Raw genomic sequence first — 20,229 nt, forward strand, 5'->3', positions numbered from 1 at the left:
TATGGCTTTTGGAGGAGTCTAAAATACAGACAATTGAAGACTAACAAGATTAACTATCTGAATGGTGGCCAATAACACTTTATTTACAGTATATGCATAAGTAATCTTTAGTAATTTTAATGAAGTTATCGTCATTCTGTCTTTTTTTCTCTTGAAAGAGAGGATGTGTATATTTCCGGAGGATCCACAGAGAATAAATTTCTCTGAGATTTTAAATCAGTTGAGAAAACTATACCTGTCATAGACTGGTTCAGAAGCTATTAATGAGACTATACTTGATTGACCGAATTGGCTAAGAAATAGTTCTTCTAAGAGCCTGAAGATAAATTCAATCAAAAGAAGATTCAAGACTATAGCACTCAAGTGACATGAAATAAAAATTGATTTTAGTTTTGTAAGCAAAATGGCCAATGATTGTGTTCTATTTAGATTTTGAAAGATATAGCAATGTTTAATTCTAGAAAGTTGTTGTCTCATGTACTTATTAGCATAATATATAACTAAAATATTAGATGTTTATTTTGTGTTCAGAACCACTGTAAACATTTTAAAAGAAATATTTCCCTATTTAACGAATTAAGAAAGAGGCTTCCAGGTCCATTTTACTACATAATTTACATATCTTATTGCCCTTGATCATTCAAAGACATTAACTGGGCTCTTACTATGTACCAGCAACTGTTCCCAGCACAGGAAATACATGAAATGAACCACAAGCGTTTCTGCTCCAAGGAATATGTAGTATACTGTCCTGATAGCATCTACATTTGTTATCTAAGCTTTACTTTAGGTATCCAATTCAAAATAGCCCACAATCCCAAATTTTTCCCCTTTCCCCCATCCCATTCATCTCTGTTTATATTGAGAACAAAATTGTAGTGGTATTTTTCAAGTTCGATCTTTTGTAGCAAAATAATATGGAGGATATGTTGACAAGAGGAATATACACTACTTTAAAGGTTAAATTGAAGTAAAAGATAACTACCTGTGACATTGTAAATATTTCTCTCATGTCCTTGAAGTGAGTAACGCCATGTGAGTAAGGTCATTGATAAGCTGAAAGAAGCCAGGTCATCTATCAATTTGTAACCCGGATATCCAATTGATCTTTGTGAGTCTGCTTCCCTGCCTGTAACTTGGGCAAAATAATGAAACCTAAGTGTCAATTTATGATTTTACATTATAAAATCAATTTATACATGTAAGTAAATGAATCCTCTTAATTAATTGACTGCTCCACTAACATTAGTTATTTTTAAATTTTCCAGGATCTGGCTTAGTAGGCACTCAATAAATGTCCTTGAAATAACGTGGTTAAAACCATTACAGCTTTCTCAATTTATTGTACATCTATTGTAAGTTTTCTTGTAATAAACCAACCCCCATTACATATATGTACATATATATGTATATATACACACATAAACATATATGCACATATATACATACATACGTATATATATACAAACGCATATATATAATAATGGCAAACATCTGGTGGTTATTCAATAAACCATTTTGTTAATGATAGAAATGCTGATTTACTGCCAACTCATAAATGAAAAATTCACATGGGGTTCTCTGTGTATATTTATGTAGTATTTATTATCAGTCATCACAGATATTAACTGTTTAGTGATCTTTGCATTGATACATTTCTTGAGTGTTTAAGTTATTCAAGTATGCATCCTTAAAGGTTAGCAAAGCCTAATACATGATAAAAATTTAATTTTACATATAATATGTAAATATATGATTCTACATATTGTTATAAATATATATATATTTCTCTTGCAGGATCACTATGGTAACTTTTAAATAGATATTATAATATATTTAACCTATGGATGACAGATATAAATTAAATAGAGTAATCAATTGGAAGTTTCTAAAGTGATATGAGCCAGAGACTCTGGTGACTGATAAGTATCAATGCATACTGTTTTTCTTTGACTAAGTCATTTACCCATTATGTAAAATTTTCAGCCAATTGGTAAAATATAAAGACAGTTTACCTTTGATATACATGTTCTAGCTAAATATGGGTTTATTTATTTATTTTAAGCTCACATAAACACACAGGTAAGCCAGTGATCCTTTGCATATGCAGTGTCAGAATTAAGGAACAGTTGTCTTCTTCAGTCGTTTTTAGGATGACCAAAGTCCAGAAATCACCCATCAAGTGAGTGGGTGAATGATGCTAACCTGTGCTTAGGATGGGCGAGGACCTCACTTAGTTAGCAAGCAACCATACAGTAGCTTGGTGCATGATCATTTAACAGATAGGGATAATGGAATAAGTGAATAAAACATGGAAAGATCAACAAAAATAGGACCAAACACATCCATTTTGAATTAGCCAAGTTTGTGGCAAGAGAGAAACTTGATTTTATATATAAATTTGAGATAATAAATTTCTATATTTCTATCAAGTAGCCAGGCCATGCTGATGTATTCTGTGGACCACACTTTGAATAGTAACTGTATAGATTATAACCTTTAATATTTTTCACTTGCTTTATTGATGTATTTTATTTATATATGTTTATAGTTCTTTTAGGCATTTTCATTATGTCACATTTAGATATGCATTATATCACTAAATTCTTACAATAAACTTGATAGACTGGCATGGAATGTATTGGCAGTAATTCCATTTTAAAGAAGCTGAGACTTAGAAGTTAAATGATGATGTAAACCACTCCATATCAATTGTCCTAGAGCTCCTCTCTCTATACCATTCTGCCTTCATTGGTCTTTTACACACAGGAAACTGCCTTTGCATGCGGTATATATCGTAAAGTCAAGAAACGTGTCAAAAATAGATTTTAAAAAATTGTTAACCAATCATTTCCTTTCCATAAAGATAATGTTGGACCTGCTGTGGCTATAGAGGATTTTGAAAGATTTTTTCTGCCTTAGATATCAAAGACATAACCCACAGAAGAGATAATACAGGAGCTAAGACACAAGGTTAGAAGAAATCTATGCAACAAACGACGTGAATGCCATATGATACATTATAAGAAAACACATGCAAACAAACCAAGGATAAAGACATGTTTACCGCTAGAGAGTCACGGGTAGACGGGATAGTTTGTTGATGAGATTGGAGGTAAGATGAATAAATAGGATGTTTTTAGCGAGCGATTAAGTGAAAGGGGAAGATTCAAAAGACATTGAGAAGAGAAAAATTCACAGAACTGGTGATGGTTTTTAAATGTCTATGTGGGCTTCTGGTGATGGTTGTGGTGGATTAGACAAGTAGAAACTATGGAAATAAATATGTGAGGGTAGTATAATATAATGACAATGAATGACAGTAACCTAGCACCGTTCCCTACAGATGTCCATTTTGTAAAGATAAATAGCATAGGCTTGTGGTGGATCTTTAAAGAGAAAATGGAAACAAGATAAGTTAATGAGTTTTTATATTTATTCAGGGAAGAGATAAATAATAATCAGAAAAAAAACAGGTTTTAACCAGAAGAGAAAAAAAATGGAGAGAACCAAATCCGGGAGACACATAACCTCATGCCTATTTGGATCGTGGGTTCCAAAACAGAAAGAAGAGGTGTAAATGACTCAGAAGTTTAAGCCAATGTAACTGAATGGCAAGTCATGACTTCCATGAAGTAAGGAGTAAAAGAAAAAGATAATGGAAGAGATGTTGAGTTCAATTTTAAAGAAAGTGTTTTGCAGACAGAATAACCATATAAAGAAGTTGATTAGGAAGTTAGAAATGCAGTTACAGAACTGCGAAAATTTTGTATATGAATATTAATTTTCTTTTTTTTTTTTTTTTTGAGACATAGTCTTGCTCTGTTGTCAGACTGGAGTGCAGTGGCACAATCGCAGCTCACTGCAATCTCCACTTCCTGAGTTCAAGGGATTCCCCTCCCTCAGCCTCCCGATTAGCTGGGACTACAGGCATGCTCCACCATGCCCGGCTAATTTTTTTTGTATTTTAGTAGAGACAGGGTTTCACCATGTTGACGAGTATGGTCTTGATCTCCTGACCTCCTGATCCACCAGCCTTGACCTCCCAAAGTGCTGGGATTAAAGGTGTGAGCCACCACGCCAGGCCTAATTTTCTTAATATATAAGTTAGATAAATGATGGCATATTACTTGTGTAAGTCTTTTTTATAAACATATTTTTTCTCTTGTGTTAACTTTTTTAGTTTATTTGAAGATTGTTTGACCAAAAAAAACCAACTGTGTTTTTGGTGCACAGCATTAAACACAGGTTTCTGATAATTTTAAATCAATGGACCAAATAAAATTGTACATGAAGAAACCGATGGATCCATGAAAATGCTAATAGAGATCAAGGTGAAAATAAGCTGATTACATAAGATTAAATAACTGGTAAAGATAAAGATTTTATGACTGTTATTTAAAATATTATTGGTCCTTTACTTAAATGCTTTGTTTTCCAGATTTCAAAAAAAGTCTTTCTTAAGCAATTTGGTAAAATAAAGTTATGTAAACAAAGATAAAAACATATTTCTTCTTATTTAATTTCTCCAAAAATTTAAAAACTATTTGCAAATATTTTTATGGCAATATGGTTATTTACAAAAGTCCAATAAAAATCTGCTCTCTCTTTACAGCAAAATACAATTGAAAACATTGCTTATACTACCAAGGTGCCAAGGCTTCGATTAAAATGTCACATTTGAAAAAATGCCTAAAATTCCTGACCTCAAGAGTTCTCGTTCTTACAATAAGTAAATAAAAACTGTCACTTCCTGGAAGGCCCAGAAACCTTAAGACAGTATGTAGAGGACTACGTGCTCACAAACGAGACGTTCCCGATAAGTCCTGCTCTTGCAAATGAAGCAGGGTGGTCCTTCCCTGCAAACAGGGAGCACAAAGGAGCCAGCTGCAAACAGCAGACCCTGGGGACTGGTTTATGTATAAACATCTTGAAAATCCAGAAAGTCAGGGAAAGGTCAGAAAAACAACGATGTGTCTTGTGACTTGGCAACATTCCACAAACGACTATATAAAATAAAGCAGAGCATGCCATTCGGGGCGGCCGCCATGTTTGTCTTGTCCTGTGTTGTCTTGTGTGTTCATTCCTTTGTTTAGGAAACACGCGGACCCCAACACAGTAAGTAAACTCTAAAGTCGGCCTTGGTTTGGCTTTCTAGCTTCAAGAGATTTTTAAATCCAGGGTTTCTATATGATCAATTAAAAATACATTTACAAAGAAAAGCTACAGTATACCTGTTATTAGATTATAACTATATATATATATATATATATATATAATTTTTGAGCTATTGTTATCTATCTATAGGCTAAACTAGGTCTTAAATTGTTCTAGGTTCCTCCAATTCAACTTTCTTCCATAAAAGTGGCAAAATGAGATCTGCTCTGTCCTTAAAGCCCTATATGGTAATGCTAGGCAAGTTTTAAAGAGCAACTCTCATGTCTGGTATATGAAACCCAGAAAGTTCACAAAACCACCTGATGCCATGACCAAAGACATTCCAACTACAACCTAGGACAAAAAGTTGCTGTTTTCCACATGAAACAACTTTCCTTGAGATTTTGAAACAAGATTCCATATTATTATGAGACTCTTACACCTCTCAAGACTGCCTTTTTCATTTGACTAGATAATGGCATAATTAAAATTTCAGTAAGTAGATTCTGTTGGTAACTTGATATATCTTGACCTAAAAATCCCTTTAATCCATATTGTGAGCAGCTCTGACAATATCCCTTTCACGACTTTCTGTTCAAATTGTACTGGCAATCTTTTTGGTAAAGTTGGTATTCTCTGTTTTAATTCAACCCAGTCATAAACTATTACTCAGTGGCTATAACAAGTCTGACCAGAATATGTTAGACCTTTAGATATATTTTGCTGGTTCAGAATTAGGTTTAAGCTTTCAAGCTATTATTCAAGCCGGATTTATTATATGTTGCTGATTGTTTTTTTCTATGATAATTTTTCAGCTTTGTTCCTATTGCCTGTCAAACCTTTGTAAAGCCACTCTTCCAACAGTATAATATTAGTGCAATATCTCAAGATGATTGTTGATGTCTGCCTATGGACAGATAAAATGGAATATGATGCTGGGCTCCAGCCAAATCTGCTCTGAGAACAATTTTCTTTCTGGCCCATTTGTTACTTTAATGTGGTCTGAGTCTCTGATGACTCCAAACATTTCCCCAGACATGGGACAGAGACAAGTGGGACAGGTTCCTCTTGGCATCAAGGGACAATTAAGCCTAACTGTAAAATGATTGATTAGTGATGCTTTCAGATAAAGATGTTGATCAAAGGGGGGAAATGTGAAAGCTGATATTCTAAATTGGGACATTCTTGTCATAATCAACTGGAACAAAGTCTAGAAAAGCCAAGGGGAGAAAACACTTAGGGCACAAAACAGGGCTCCAAGAATGTAATTCTCTGCACATACTTGACTACTGGAATTGCTTGTTGTAACCTGAAACCAGTTTTATCTATAGCTTCTGAGATAACTTGCTGCAACTCTAGAATGAATTTTGTCCACATGTGTCACTCACCCATGGGAGCTAGCAAAACTTTCTCGAAAAGCAATACATAAAATTTCTCTTTCTTAATAAATCCTCTAATCTTGTCTTTGTTCTTTGGACATAATCAAAGACCACTGAGTCTGCAAGTATGCCATGAATTGCAATTCTTTCTTCCCAAATAAAACATGAAATTTAGAAATTTGTCTTTATATCTTTATTTATACTTCAAATGCATTTCATGTTTGCCATTATTTTTATAAAGGGGTAAAGAAAAAAAGAAATTTAGTGTCCAATAATATGCTATACTAAAAATAAATAAATGTTATACTGTTGCTCCAGTATTTAAAAGCATAGTCATTTCTTGTCGTTTTATTTTTAACAGTTATAGGTTAAATGATTTAGCTTTGCCAAAGAAAGGATTTTTTTCTTTTTCTGAGAAATAAGAGGTGATAAACATTGTCTAATATCGCTGAGGGATCATAAAAAGCAAGAAAACCATACTCTGGATTTGGCAGCAAATATGTTATTGGTCACCTTTACAGGAGAGGATTTAGAAGAAAAGATTACCAAGCAGTACTTCTTCATAAATACTCAGCTATAATTTAATTTATCTTTTCATTATTCCCACAAAACTCTGGGGAAATTTTTCTTCCTCTTAATTAAAAAAATATCCTCCACCTAGAGTATGTATTCCAACACTTCTTATAACTGGGACAGTTCTTTCTTAATTAATATCTCTCTGTGTTGGTTCCTTGCTCCTCCTCTTCATGGAATACTTCACCCTATCATAAACATGAAGACAGTAAAAATATTTCTTTGATTCTACATACAAGAATATCATTTTTGGCCTCCCTTTGACAACAAACTCCTCACAAAAGTAGTTTGTGCATTTTCTTCACTTAAGATTTATACTTTTTAAAAATTCCTATAAACTAATTTCTGTTTCCACCACTCTACTGGAAATGCTCTCCAAACATTAACAGGATGACAGGGTTTTTGGTCATATGTATTGGCTTTGTCTCACTCATCATACCCCCATGACCTTTCTGAGACATTGATGCTGACTTTTGACATTCCCACTTTTTCCTGAAAGTGTCTACGCTTTGGGAGGCTGGCACACTGTATCGCCTGATCTTTCTGGTAACACCTTTCTTCTCTTCACTAGCTCTTTTGCTTTTCCAAGAAGTTGTTCTCAGTTATTTTCCCTTTTCTTATGCTCATTTTTTAAAAAGTAATTTCAACTTTTATTTTAGATTTAAAGGGTACATGTGCAGGGTTTTTATCTGGGTATATTGTATGATACTGAGGTTTGGGGTACAAACAATCCCATCACCAAGGTAGTGAGCATAGCACCCAATAGTTTGTTTCTCAACCCTTTATTCCCCCTCTCTCTCCCCTCTCTAGTAGTCACAAGTATTTTTGCCATCTTTATGTCCATGAGTATCTAATGTTTAGCTCCCACTTATAACTGAGAACTTGCAGTATTTGCTTTTCTGTTACTCCACTGATTTGCTTAGGATAACGACCTCCAGCTATATCAATGTTGCTTCAAAGGACATAATTTTATTCTTTTTATGGTTGCATAGTATTCCATCATGTAGCTGTACCATATTTTCTTTATCCAATCCACCACGGATGGGCACCTAGCTTGCCTCCATGTCTTTGCTATTGTGAATAGTGCTGTGATGAACATATGAGTGCATGTGTGTTGTTTTTTTAGAATGATTTATTTTCTTTTGGATAAATACCCAGTAATGGGATTGCTGCGTTGAATGGTAGTTCTGTTTCAAGTTCTTTGAGAAATTTCTAAACTAGTTTCCACAGTGGCTGAGCTAGTTTACATTCCCATCAACAGTGTGTAAGTTTTACTTTTTCTCAGCTTTGAAGAACTCTTTCTTTCCTTTGTCTTCTACTCTAAACCTCTCACTTCATAAATACAAAACCCAGCCTGAGATTCAAAGTGAATGTTCCCAACTTACAAGTATCTATAGAAAATCCCTATGTAGGGACTCCACAAGCACTCACCCCACATGAATTCCCTTTGCAGCTTCCAGTTAATCACCTCCATCCTCTCACGCTTCAGACCTTGTAGTTATACAGAACTAATGCCATCGATATCTACTATTTTCATATGAAATAGTTTTATGATTACAAAAGCCTTTATAATACAGTACAGAGAGAAAGATTGTCTTTTTAAAGCATAAGTACTCACAGGCCCGAAGGAATATGTAACAACATGTCATTAGTAGTTTTCAATAGGTTTCAAAGCTGACTGATTTTTTAAAACTTAAAAAATAATTTACTGAACATTAGTCATGGCTCTAAATACTTTGGAAAGTAACCAATGTTAATTAATTTAATGTAAATATCACAAGGTCATTACTTTCGCTTTATGCCACTTTTATGTTGCCCCTACTTTTATTTTATAATACATAGATTGTTATAAAATATTTTGGTTCTAACTCCTGATTCTAATTTATTTCTATGTAATTTCACTCTGCATGCTATTATAAGACTAACAATTCCACCTTCTTCTCAATTATGGCCTCAGGAATCCAAATTTCACTTTAGTCTTCTAAGCCCCCATTCCTGAATTTAAAGAGTCACCTTCTTTTGACTGTATCCTTTGCCACTTTCTGCTAGCCACGTGACTCCTGGAATGTCCTCACCTTTCCCACCGATGCTGTGCTCATTGCTGTCTCTGGGATAGCTCATAAATACAGCTCTCATACTGAAACGGGACTAAACAGAAAGCATCACTTCTGTTTCATGTAACACATCTGCTAGGTAAGTATGATGAGCTTCACTCAATAGATAAGAAAATTAATGTTCAGAAACATTAAGTAATTTAAGTAAAGTTACACCCCTAAACAAGGGGCAAAGGGAATCAAATTCATGTATCACTAGTATAAAGACAACACTGTTTCCATCATACTTTATAGTAACGTAATCTCCTTATATCAGCTGCCCTTGCACAGTTGACTCTTGAACAACACAAGTTTGAACTGGGCAGGTTCACTTATACCTAAGTTTTTTTTTTGTTTTTGTTTTTTTTCCAATAAATACATTGAAAAGTTTTGGGGGAGGTTTGAAACAATTTGAAAAAAACACACATGAACTGTGTTGCATAAAAATACATAAAAAATAGATATGTCATAACTGCATAAAATACACGTAGGTACTAGTCTGTTTTGTCATTTGTTACCATAAAATATACAAATATATAAATCAACTATAAAAAGACAAAATTTGTCTAAACTTCCACTATAAACACTTCCAGATCATACAAAGTGCCATGCACAGTCAAGAGAAAGGTAAACAAATGTAAAGATGCAGTAGTAAATGATAACTGCCTAAAATTAACTGTAGTATATACTGTACTACTGTAGTGATTTTGTAGCCTCTCTTGCTACTATTGTGATGAACTGAGGTTTTGTGACTATCTGCTTAAAATGCTGTATGACATTAATCTCTGCATGAGCAGTTCGTCTGTCCAGTAAATTGCATATTTCAGTAAAAGGTGATTTTTTTGTAGTTCTTATTTATCATTTTCAGTGCAATACCATAAACCTTGACTAAAATGATGGGACCAATATGATATGAAGTGCCACTAGTGATGCTGGAAATGCTCCAAAGAAGCATAAAAAGTCACAACATTACTGGAAAAATTTGAATTGCTTGATAGGTACTGTAGATTGAGGTCTGCAGCTGTGGTTGTCCACCATTTCAAGGTACATAAATCCAGCATAAGGGTAATTATTCAAAAAGAAAAGGAAATTTGTGAAATCATCATTGCAACTACACCAGCAGGAGTGAAAACCTTGTATTTATTGCAAAATACCTTTTTATCTCATTTCGAAAATGCAGCTTTTATGTGAGTGCAGGACTGCTATAAGAAAGTTGTTCCTACAGACTCTAATATATTTGAAGAAAAAATGAAGTCATTATATGACAACTTAAAGAAAAAGAAAGGTGAAGAATATAAAGTTGGAGAATTTAATACCAGCAATGGATGGTTTGATAATTTTAGAAAGAGATTTGGCTTTTAAAATGTCCAAACAATAAGAGAAGAAGGTTCAGCCAACCAAGAGAAGGCAGCAGACAAATTCTCAGGCACCATTAAGAAATTCATTGAGAAGAAAGCGTATCTGCCTGAACAGGTTTTTAATACGAAGGAAAGTGACTCATTTTGGAAAAAGAATAATACTACAAAGGACATTCATTAATAAGTAATTGAGCCCCAGAATTTAAGCAGAAAGGGACAAGTTAACTCTACTATTCTGTGCAAATGCAGTTGGGTTTATGATCAAGACTGACTTTATCTAGAAAGATGCTAACTCCCAAGTCCTGAAGGGAAAACATAAATACCAGTTTCAAATATTTTGATTGTACAAGAAGACCTGGACAGTGAAAACCTGTTTTAGTCTGTTTTCATACTGTTAAAATAAATACCTGAGACTGGGTAATTTTATAAAGAAAAGAGGTTTAATTGACTCATAGTTTGCATGGCTGGGGAGACCTCAGGAAACTTACAATCGTGGCAGAAAGGAAAGCAGGAACATTTTACATGACAGCAGACAAGAGAGAGCAAGTGTGAAAGAGGAACTGCCAGACACTTATAAAACCATCAGATATCATGAGAACTTACTTACTATCATTAGAGTAGCATGGGGGAAATTGCCCCCATGATCCAATCACCTCCCTTCCAGTCCCTCCCTCAACACATGAGGATTATGGGGATTACAATTTGAGATGAGATTTGGTTGGTGATACAGAGCCAAGTCATATCAGAAACATTTTTTTCTGGAGTGGCTCCATCAATTCTTTGTCCCTGAAGTCAGGAAGTACCTTACCAGTAAAAGACTGCCTTTTAACATTCTCTTGATAATTGAATAATGCCATTGGCCACCCACAACTCTCTGAGTTCTACACCAAAGGTGTTGAAGTGGTCTACTTGCCCCCAAACAGAACGTCTCTAATTCAGTCTCTAGATCAGGAGGTCATAAGAACTTTTAAGGCTCATTATACATGGTTCTTTATGGAAAGGATTGTCTGCTATAGAAGAGAAACTTGACAAGAGAGAACATCATGAAAGTCTGGAAGAACTGTATTATTGAAGATGTCATCTTTGTTAGAGGAAAAAGCTATGAAAGTCATCAAGCTTGAATCAGAATGTTTCTGTTGGAGGAAACTGTATCTAGATGTTGTGCATGACTTCACAGGATTTATGACAGAGTCAATAAAAAAAATCATGAAATAGACAATAGATATGGCAAAAAAGGTGGAAGGTAAAGGATTTCAACATTCAGGTCTTGGACAAATTAAAGCACTAATATACAGCATGCCAGAGGAATTAATAGAAGATAATCTAATGAAGACGATTACTTCTGAATTAGTACCAGAAAAAGAGGTAGAAGATTTGGAAGAAACAGTACCAGAAACACATTGGCATTAGAGAATCTGGCAGAGGGGTTCCAGTTACTCAAGACTGCTTTAACTTATTTTACAACATGGACCCTTACACGAAGCATTGCTTCAGTAAAGTAAATGCTGGAAGAAGGATTGGTACTATCTAGAAACATTTTTGTAGAAATGAAAAAGCAAAACAGATAGAAATTACAATCCATTTATGTAAAGTTACATTTCTCCTGATCCATTTGCATTTATTCCACCTCTTCGACTCCTGCCACCCCTGAGACAGCAAGAGCAACCCGTCCTTTTCCTCCTCCTCTTCAGCCTACTCAACATGAAGACATGGATGAAGACCTTCATGATGATACACTTCCACTTGATGAATAGTAAATGTATTTTATCTTCCTTATGATATTTTAAATAATATTTTCTCTTCTCTAGTTCACTTTATTGTAGGAATATAGCACATAATACATATAACCTACAAAATAGTTGTGCATCAAGTTTATATTACCAGGAAGGCTTCTGGTCAACAGGAGGCTATTAGTAGTTGAGTTCTAGAGAAGTCAAAAGTTACATGTGGATTTTCAACTGCATGGGGAGTTAATGCACCTAATTACCACATTGTTCAAGAGTCAACTGTATATTCCTGAATTTCTAGCTTAAATATATAATCTCCATTAACTTTTCACTTACTGCTACTTAGCGATGGATACAGGAATGGCTCCTCTCTCTAACTTCCTAGGGAACTTTTCACTAACATCATTTCCTTGTAGCCATCTTTCAATAGCTCATGTCTATGTCCCTGATGACACTCTTTGAGGATGGAAATAATATCTTACCCCTTGTTTGTAAACTTTGCATCACTGAGGACAACTCCGGACATATGGTAGTGACATTAGCATGATACATGTTTTCAATAAGTTGATTGATCATATTTTATAATAAAAGATGCCTTAATGCTGATTTATCTTTCATAATAGTAAATTAAAAACAAATACCACATAAAAGTAAACATATTCTTTCCTCTGCTTAGTCTATTCTGCTATTAATACTTATGATTGCATTTAGATTCTTGTATTGTGTTTTTCAGTTCTATCAGGTCACTTATGTTATTCTCTCTACTAGCTATTTTGTCTGTCAGCTCCTACAATGTTTTGTCATAATTTTTAGCTTCCTTGCATTGCATTAGAATGTGCTCCTTTAGATTAGTGAAGATCAATTTTATCCACATTCTGAAGTTTACTTCTGTCATTTCAGCCATCTCAGACCCTGCTCAGTTCTGAACACTTGCTGGAGAGGTGATATAGTCATATTAAGGGAAGATGGTACTCTGACTTTTTCAGTTTTCAGCATTCTTGCACTGATTCTTTCTCATCTTTGTGGGCTTATCTACCTTCAATCTTTGAGGTTGCTGCCCTTTGAATGGAGATTGTTTGTTTGTTTGTTTGTTTTTGTTTTTGTTTTAACAGTCTGGTTGCCTTGCCATAGTGTCTCTGTAGTTTGCTGGGTGTCCACTCCAAACCCTAGTCACCTCAAATTTTCCAGTACCTGGAGGTATCACCAGTGAAGACCGCAAAACGGCAAAGACGACTGCCTGCCCCTTCCTCTGGCAGCTGCGTCCCAGAGTACAAGAACAGACACATAAGCCAATAGATTAGAGAATCCAAAAATAAGACTCCACACCTACAACTATCTGATCGACAAAACTGACAGGATTCCCTATTCAATAAATGGTGCTGGGATAACTGGCTAGCCATACGCAGAAAATTGAAACTGGACCACTTCCTTAGACCATATACGCAAGTTAACTCAAGATGGATTAAATACTTAAATGTAAAACTTAAAACTATAAAAAGCCTGGAAGACAACACAGGCAATACCATTCAGGACATAGGCATTGGCAAAGATTTCATGATGAGGACGCCAAAAGCAATTGCAACAAAAGCGAAAATTGACAAACGGGATCTAATTAAACCAACAAGCTTCTGCACAGCAAAAGAAGCTATCAACAGAGTAAACAGACAACCTACAGAATGGAAGAAAATTTTTGCAAACCATATGTCTGACACAGGTCTAACATCCAGCATCTATAAGGAACTTAAACAAATTTACAAGAAACAAACAAACAACCTCATTAAAAAGTGGGCAAATGACATGAAAACACACTTTTCAATAGAAGACATAAACATATGAAACATATGAAACATATGAACATATGAAACATATGAAATATATGTTCATATGAAACATTATTTGTTCATATGAAACATATGAGCAAATAATGAAACATATGAACAAATAATGAACAAATAATGAAACATATGAACAAATAATAAACATATGATAAAAGGCTTAATATCAGTGATTATTAACGAAATGCAAATCAAAACTCCAGTGAGACCATCTCACACCAACCAAAATAGCTATTATTAAAGTCTAAAAATAACAGAGGCTGGTGAGGTTGTGGAGAAAAAGGAACGTGTATAGTGGGACTGTAAGTTAGTTCAACCATTGTGGAAAATAGTGTGTTGATTCATCAGAGACCAGCGTGGCATACCATTTAACACAGCAATCTCATTACTGGGTATATAAACAGAGGAATATAAATCCTTCTGTTGTAAATACACATGTGTTCACTGCAACACTATCTACAATAGCAATGACATAGAATCAAGTCAAATGCCCATCAATGATAGACTGGATAAATAAAATCTGGTACACATACACCATGGAATACTATGCAGTCATGAAAAAGAATAAGATCCTTTGCAGTGGCATGGATGGAATGGGGGGCCATTATCCTTAGGAAACTAAGGATAAACTTATAAGTGGGAACTAATTGATGGGAACATATGAACACATAGAGGAGAATAACACACACTCGGGTCAGTTGGAGGGTGGAGGGTGGGAGGAGGAAGAGGATCAGAAAAAATAACTAATGGATATTAGGCTTAATGCCTGGGTGATGAAATAATTGTTACAACAAAACCCATTACACACGTTTGCCCATGTAACAAACCTGCACATCCTGCACATGTACACCTGAACTTAAAATAAATTTTAAGTAATAATAATAAAATAGACATAAATACTTAATGTAAACTAATAATAGGAAATTGTTAGTGCATGTTACTTTTTCTATTATATATCATCAGTAAAATAAAGCATAAATACAATGTAACGCAAATAGGAAAGGACAACGTAATGCACCTATTTTGTATAGTTTTTCCTTTTCTGAAGATATATCTAAAGTTCAGTTGTAACTTTTGATGTAAACACTCAATATACCATTTTATCTCTATTATGTTTTCTTTCTACAGTTTAAAATTGTTCAACTTTTGTGTGTGTGTGTGTGTTTTTTTTTGAGATGGAGTCTCGCTGTGTTGCCCAGACTGCAGTGCAGTAATGCAATCTCGGCTCACTCAAGCTCCGCCTCCTGGGTTCACGCCATTCTCCTATCTCAGCTTCCCCAGTAGCTGGGACTACAGGCGCCTGCCACCACACCCAGCTAATTTTTTTGTATTTTTAGTAGAGACAGGATTTCACCATGTTAGCCAGGATGGTCTCAATCTCCTGACCTCGTGATCCACCTGCCTCGGCCTCCCAAAGTGCTGGGATTATAGGTGTGAGCCACCACGCCTGGCCTCAAAATTGTTCAACTTTTCATTGATCTTCCAAAGAATGCATATTTTAAAATTACATAAAATTACTTCAAATGGGCATGCTCACTCATTAAAAATAAGAAAATAACTTAAACAATTTATTTTGGTCTAATGGCAGTGCTCTTAAGAGAAGTGACTTTAATAATTTAATATTTAACATATACATAGATGGGTTAATTACAATTGCTTAAATATAGACTCAGATTTGTGCAAATGAATACATGCAAAAATTTTTAGACCAACAGCGTGAATGTCTGCATTTATGTAGTATCACTTTCACTATACAGAGAGATATAGATACAGATAGATATAAACATATAAATCTCCTTATATAGATATAAAATACTTGAATTAGGATTAGCCACAGAAAGACTATAATGGAAATTTTCCTTAGGATTTACTGTCTTCCTTTTTTACATTTTCCCCTATTCTATGCTACTCTTCCACTCAACCTTCATCACTCGCCTTGAGTGCCCTGCTAATCTCTTGACTTCTTCCCTTGCCAAACCTGTTTTTAGAAAGTCTATTTTAAAAGTACTTCAACTTTCAAATTAATAGCCAATAGGTCAATGGATTACGTCTCCATAAAATATTTGCACATTTAATTGTGGGAAAGAAAAGTGTTTAATCTGTTAGGCTGGACCGCATGGGACTCCTTTTTTGGAGATCAAAAATGGTTGAAAGTAGGTAAATATAGGTTCATAAAAATCAGTGCATGATAATAATAAATTGTGGGCATTTGTCACACTCTGTATGGAGCCTCTGACATTTAAGGTGCACTCTTAGCATTTCATAAACAGTGTTCAATTGCCCAGTAAATAAACAAAGAGCAGTGTATGTGCTAATGGTTCTAGCGCTTTGATAAACTTACCCAAAATCTGCTACCAGAAAGCAAGGAATTTTTGTTAACTTAGCATACATTTAATTTTATTGCTTATTACTTGTAAAATATACAGCACGTAGCATCAGTTTTTTTTTAATGTTTTGGATGTCTAAATGTTTTATCCAGCCGTGATTGTAAAACTGTAAAACTAGCTTTGTTCCAACCAAACAGAACATCTCCTTGTATATAAATCTTACAAAATACCCTTACCTGCTTTGGATATCTTTTCATCTTTTTTAGTTTCAGGTTCTGTGGTAAAACATACACATAAACACGTACAAACAAAAGGGGAAAAAAATAACATTTGAAAAATAATCAGTACAAGGTGGATTAATAGGTAGGCTTCACTGATTTTTCTTGTCTGTTCTCAATTTCAATTATAGTTATATACTGTTATCAAAATATTAATGAAATAGGTATCTTTGATAAATTATAAAGTAACTTAAGCAAAAATACTTTGATTTTAATATCCAGTTTGCAAAATGTTTCATGCTAATCAAGTAATTTGGCTTCTTGTCTTTAATAAAAGCCAGGACTCATAATTTATGCTTTCTACAAATATTGCAAATTTAAAAATTAATAAAAATTGCTCAGAAGAAAAATGTCATCAATTTTCCTAATTTGACCAATTTAAGTAATTTTTTTGACTACTATACATTTAATTCATAGGGCTCCACCTGGTGGTTAATATAATTATTGTTTTCCTAGTATTTCTATTAGTGTTAATTTTATAAAATAAATCACTTTTACTTAAATTTAATATAATAATATAAACAATCAGTGAAATGAAGTATCTTGTTCTCTTATTGTCCTGGGACAGTGTCTTTTGTCCAGAAATTCTGCATTCTAAAAACACCAGTATAAAATAAATTCATAGCTTCTTTAAACTATTCAAGTAATATTTATAGCCCCACCCTAATCAATAAGATACTTGCCTATATTTTCATGTTGCCAGTCTATCCTCTTATTTAACCAACTTTGCTTAGGCTTTATAGTTATCTGTTCTTGGTATAGAGTCTTCTTTTGATTAATGGAAGAGTTCTGGTACATTATAGTTTTCCTCCCTTCAAACAGCAGAAAAACTCGTAGTTGGAATACCTATGAGCATAAACTATGAATAAGGGATAATGCTACCAGCTTTATTTGGGTTTTAGCCTAGCCATGTCTCATTTTTTGTAGTTATAATTTAAAAAACTAATTTGTTTAACTGCAGAATTGTATATAATAAAGAATGTCATAGGCTTTTACATCCTACTCCCTATAATACTTGAAAGCACTCGGTATGCAAGTACGGAATGCAAGTAGTATTGGTGCTATTAATGCACTCTGACACTCTTTGGCACATATTTCTCCCCTTTTTTTGACACATTCACTTAGCTTGGTAGATATACCCTATTTCACAGTATTATAGAAAATTTTGTTATTCTCTGTAACCACTCTTTAGATTTTAAGCTTCATTAGTGCAAGAACTGTGTTTTATTACTCAAATATCAGCCCTGGGTGAAATATCTGACATGTGGTATATGGTCAACGAATATTGTTGAAGGAATGAATGAGTGAAATAAATGGAATATATAGAAAGACTAAAGGCTCCCTGTTGGGTATCCGTAGTCCTAGAAGAAATTGATTCATCTTGTGCCTCTAGAACTAGAGATAAAAGTTCAATGTAGCATAGCTGTTGCATTTACATTTTATTTTAGAAACTTAAAAAAATAAGTGATGTCTTTATGTTTCCAACGATAGCAAATATGGCCTCCAGTAATTCAATGATATCTTCAATTGCTGGGTTTTCTGATGCTATGTTTTGTCTCAGTCAGTTTAGGCTGAAGTTAATTCCTACTTAGTCTACAATAACACAATTCTCTCTTTTGATGGTGAGTTCTGATGAGATTTTGGCTTCTTTGGAAAGGAAACAACTTTTATTTTCTCCAACAGTCTGTCTTTATTGTATCTATGCTAGGTCAATAGTACAGTTTAAACTTTCAAGCAAATTAGCACAATTCTAGTAATGAGAATTATTTTTTCTGGAGTACTTATTATGGCTCAAGTGCTGGTCAATTGTTAACTTGCGTTATTCCATTATTTTATGAAGTACATGCTATTTTAATCCCCATTTGGTAGAGAAGAAGTGACTGAAGCTTACAGTTCATTCAGCTGCTAAGTGGCAGAACTATGATTCCATTTTCCCAACCTACTTCCCTTCACCCGGGTCATATCCCAAGGTCTGGATAGAATGATATTGGTCTCCTTCTTAGTTCTGTTTCTGAAGTATGGCTAATTTTGAATATTTGGATTTCTTAAAAACAAATTCCCGCGAATTTAAATCTTTCCTTCCAAGGACACAGTTCATTAGCGTTTTGCTCATCAAGAATAGGTATCTATTTGAAACAGCCTTGCTTCCCACTCTGCACATGGCTCTCACTCCTCTCAATCACATTGTTATTGCAATCTTGAAATCTTCTCAGACTTAACGTGTGTCAAACGATCTTTTGGAAAAAATAAAAATTGTGGAGTATATTTTTATCAACTATGGGTACAATACAACCAGAACCAACTTCGGTCTTGTACACAGAATTTTGTAAGCACTCTTATGAAAAGGTGCTATCTAACGTGTGGCTGTGGGCCCTCTTTCTAGAATAGAATTACTGGCTTTAGTGTTATGTGAACAGTAATGCTAAAGATGACCTTAGGATAAGTTCTTTTGGTGTATGAAGAGTCAGTTTTTGGGTTCTATAATCTGATTTTAAAAGCAAGCCCATTTCCTAAGTTCTGTGACCTTGGGCATTACATAAAACCCAAGTCTTTATTCTGTCATTGCTAAAGTGGAGAAAATAATGTTGTAAAATTGATGTGAGGGTTAGGAGTGATGTATATAAAGAGCTTAGCTATTTTAAAATTATGCTCATAAACTCAAATTGTATGATCTTTCAAAGTAATCTTCTTTTTTTAAAACAGAATTGGGAACTTACCCTTGAATATTTGAGGCAGGAATTGATATGTGAGAAATAGGAAATGCATTTTCTAAGTTGAACAACTCTTTTATTAGGCTACTCGATTTTTAAGAACTCAGTGCACTTATTTTGTAGATGGTATTTCTACTGACAGTAAAGTATTTTTTGAGCCATATGAGATTGCAGTTTCTAACCAGGATTTATTTCAAGCCATATAAAAACAACTATATATGTATTTACATATGTGTGTATATATATAAACTTTGTCTATATATGAAGCTCAATAAAAAGTTATAATGAGATGCTTCTGGAAACTAAGGACAGTTGTTAATTAATACCGGCCATTGGGACTGCAAGTTCAGAGAGGCGGCAGGCAAGCATTTATTTTTCATTCCATCTTCACTGTTTAATTTTTTCCTACCACTAATTACTATTGTAGAATAATAAAATATCTAATTTCTATAAACATTTGCCACTGAAGCCTTTCATTTTGGGCTACATGTACAAGCATTGCAGAAATATGGAACTGAGAAGTCCCCATGCTAAGCTGTTGAGGCAGGCAGCCTGCATTTCCTTTTTCAGGCTGTTGATTTCATTTGTGAAATGTAACTTGCTAATGGGCCTGGGGAAGGGAGCTTCATTAGTGATTTTTCAATGTTATCAAGAGTGTTTTTAAGTAGAATAAGCAAACCAAAACTTCAGCATGCAAGTGCTGAAGTCAGAAGGGCAGCAGTGGAGACCAACTCTGTTTAGGAGTCTCTGCTTTGTCTTCATAAAATGAAAAGAAACAAATTTATTCAATA

At 34.2% G+C, this 20,229-nt stretch overlaps 1 protein-coding gene across 1 annotated transcript in view; it reads right to left on the reverse strand.

Annotated features, from left to right (window-relative positions):
* Window positions 1–20,229, reverse strand: part of TRDN (triadin) — a 410,542-nt gene that overhangs the window by 83,048 nt on the left and 307,265 nt on the right. The window contains exon 24 of the mRNA XM_026455003.2: window positions 16,686–16,724. Coding sequence (XP_026310788.1) covers window positions 16,686–16,724 — 39 coding nt within the window. The remainder of the gene's footprint in view (window positions 1–16,685; window positions 16,725–20,229) is intronic.

This window comes from Piliocolobus tephrosceles, chromosome 5 (assembly GCF_002776525.5).
Source record: "Piliocolobus tephrosceles isolate RC106 chromosome 5, ASM277652v3, whole genome shotgun sequence".
NCBI lineage: Eukaryota > Metazoa > Chordata > Mammalia > Primates > Cercopithecidae > Piliocolobus > Piliocolobus tephrosceles.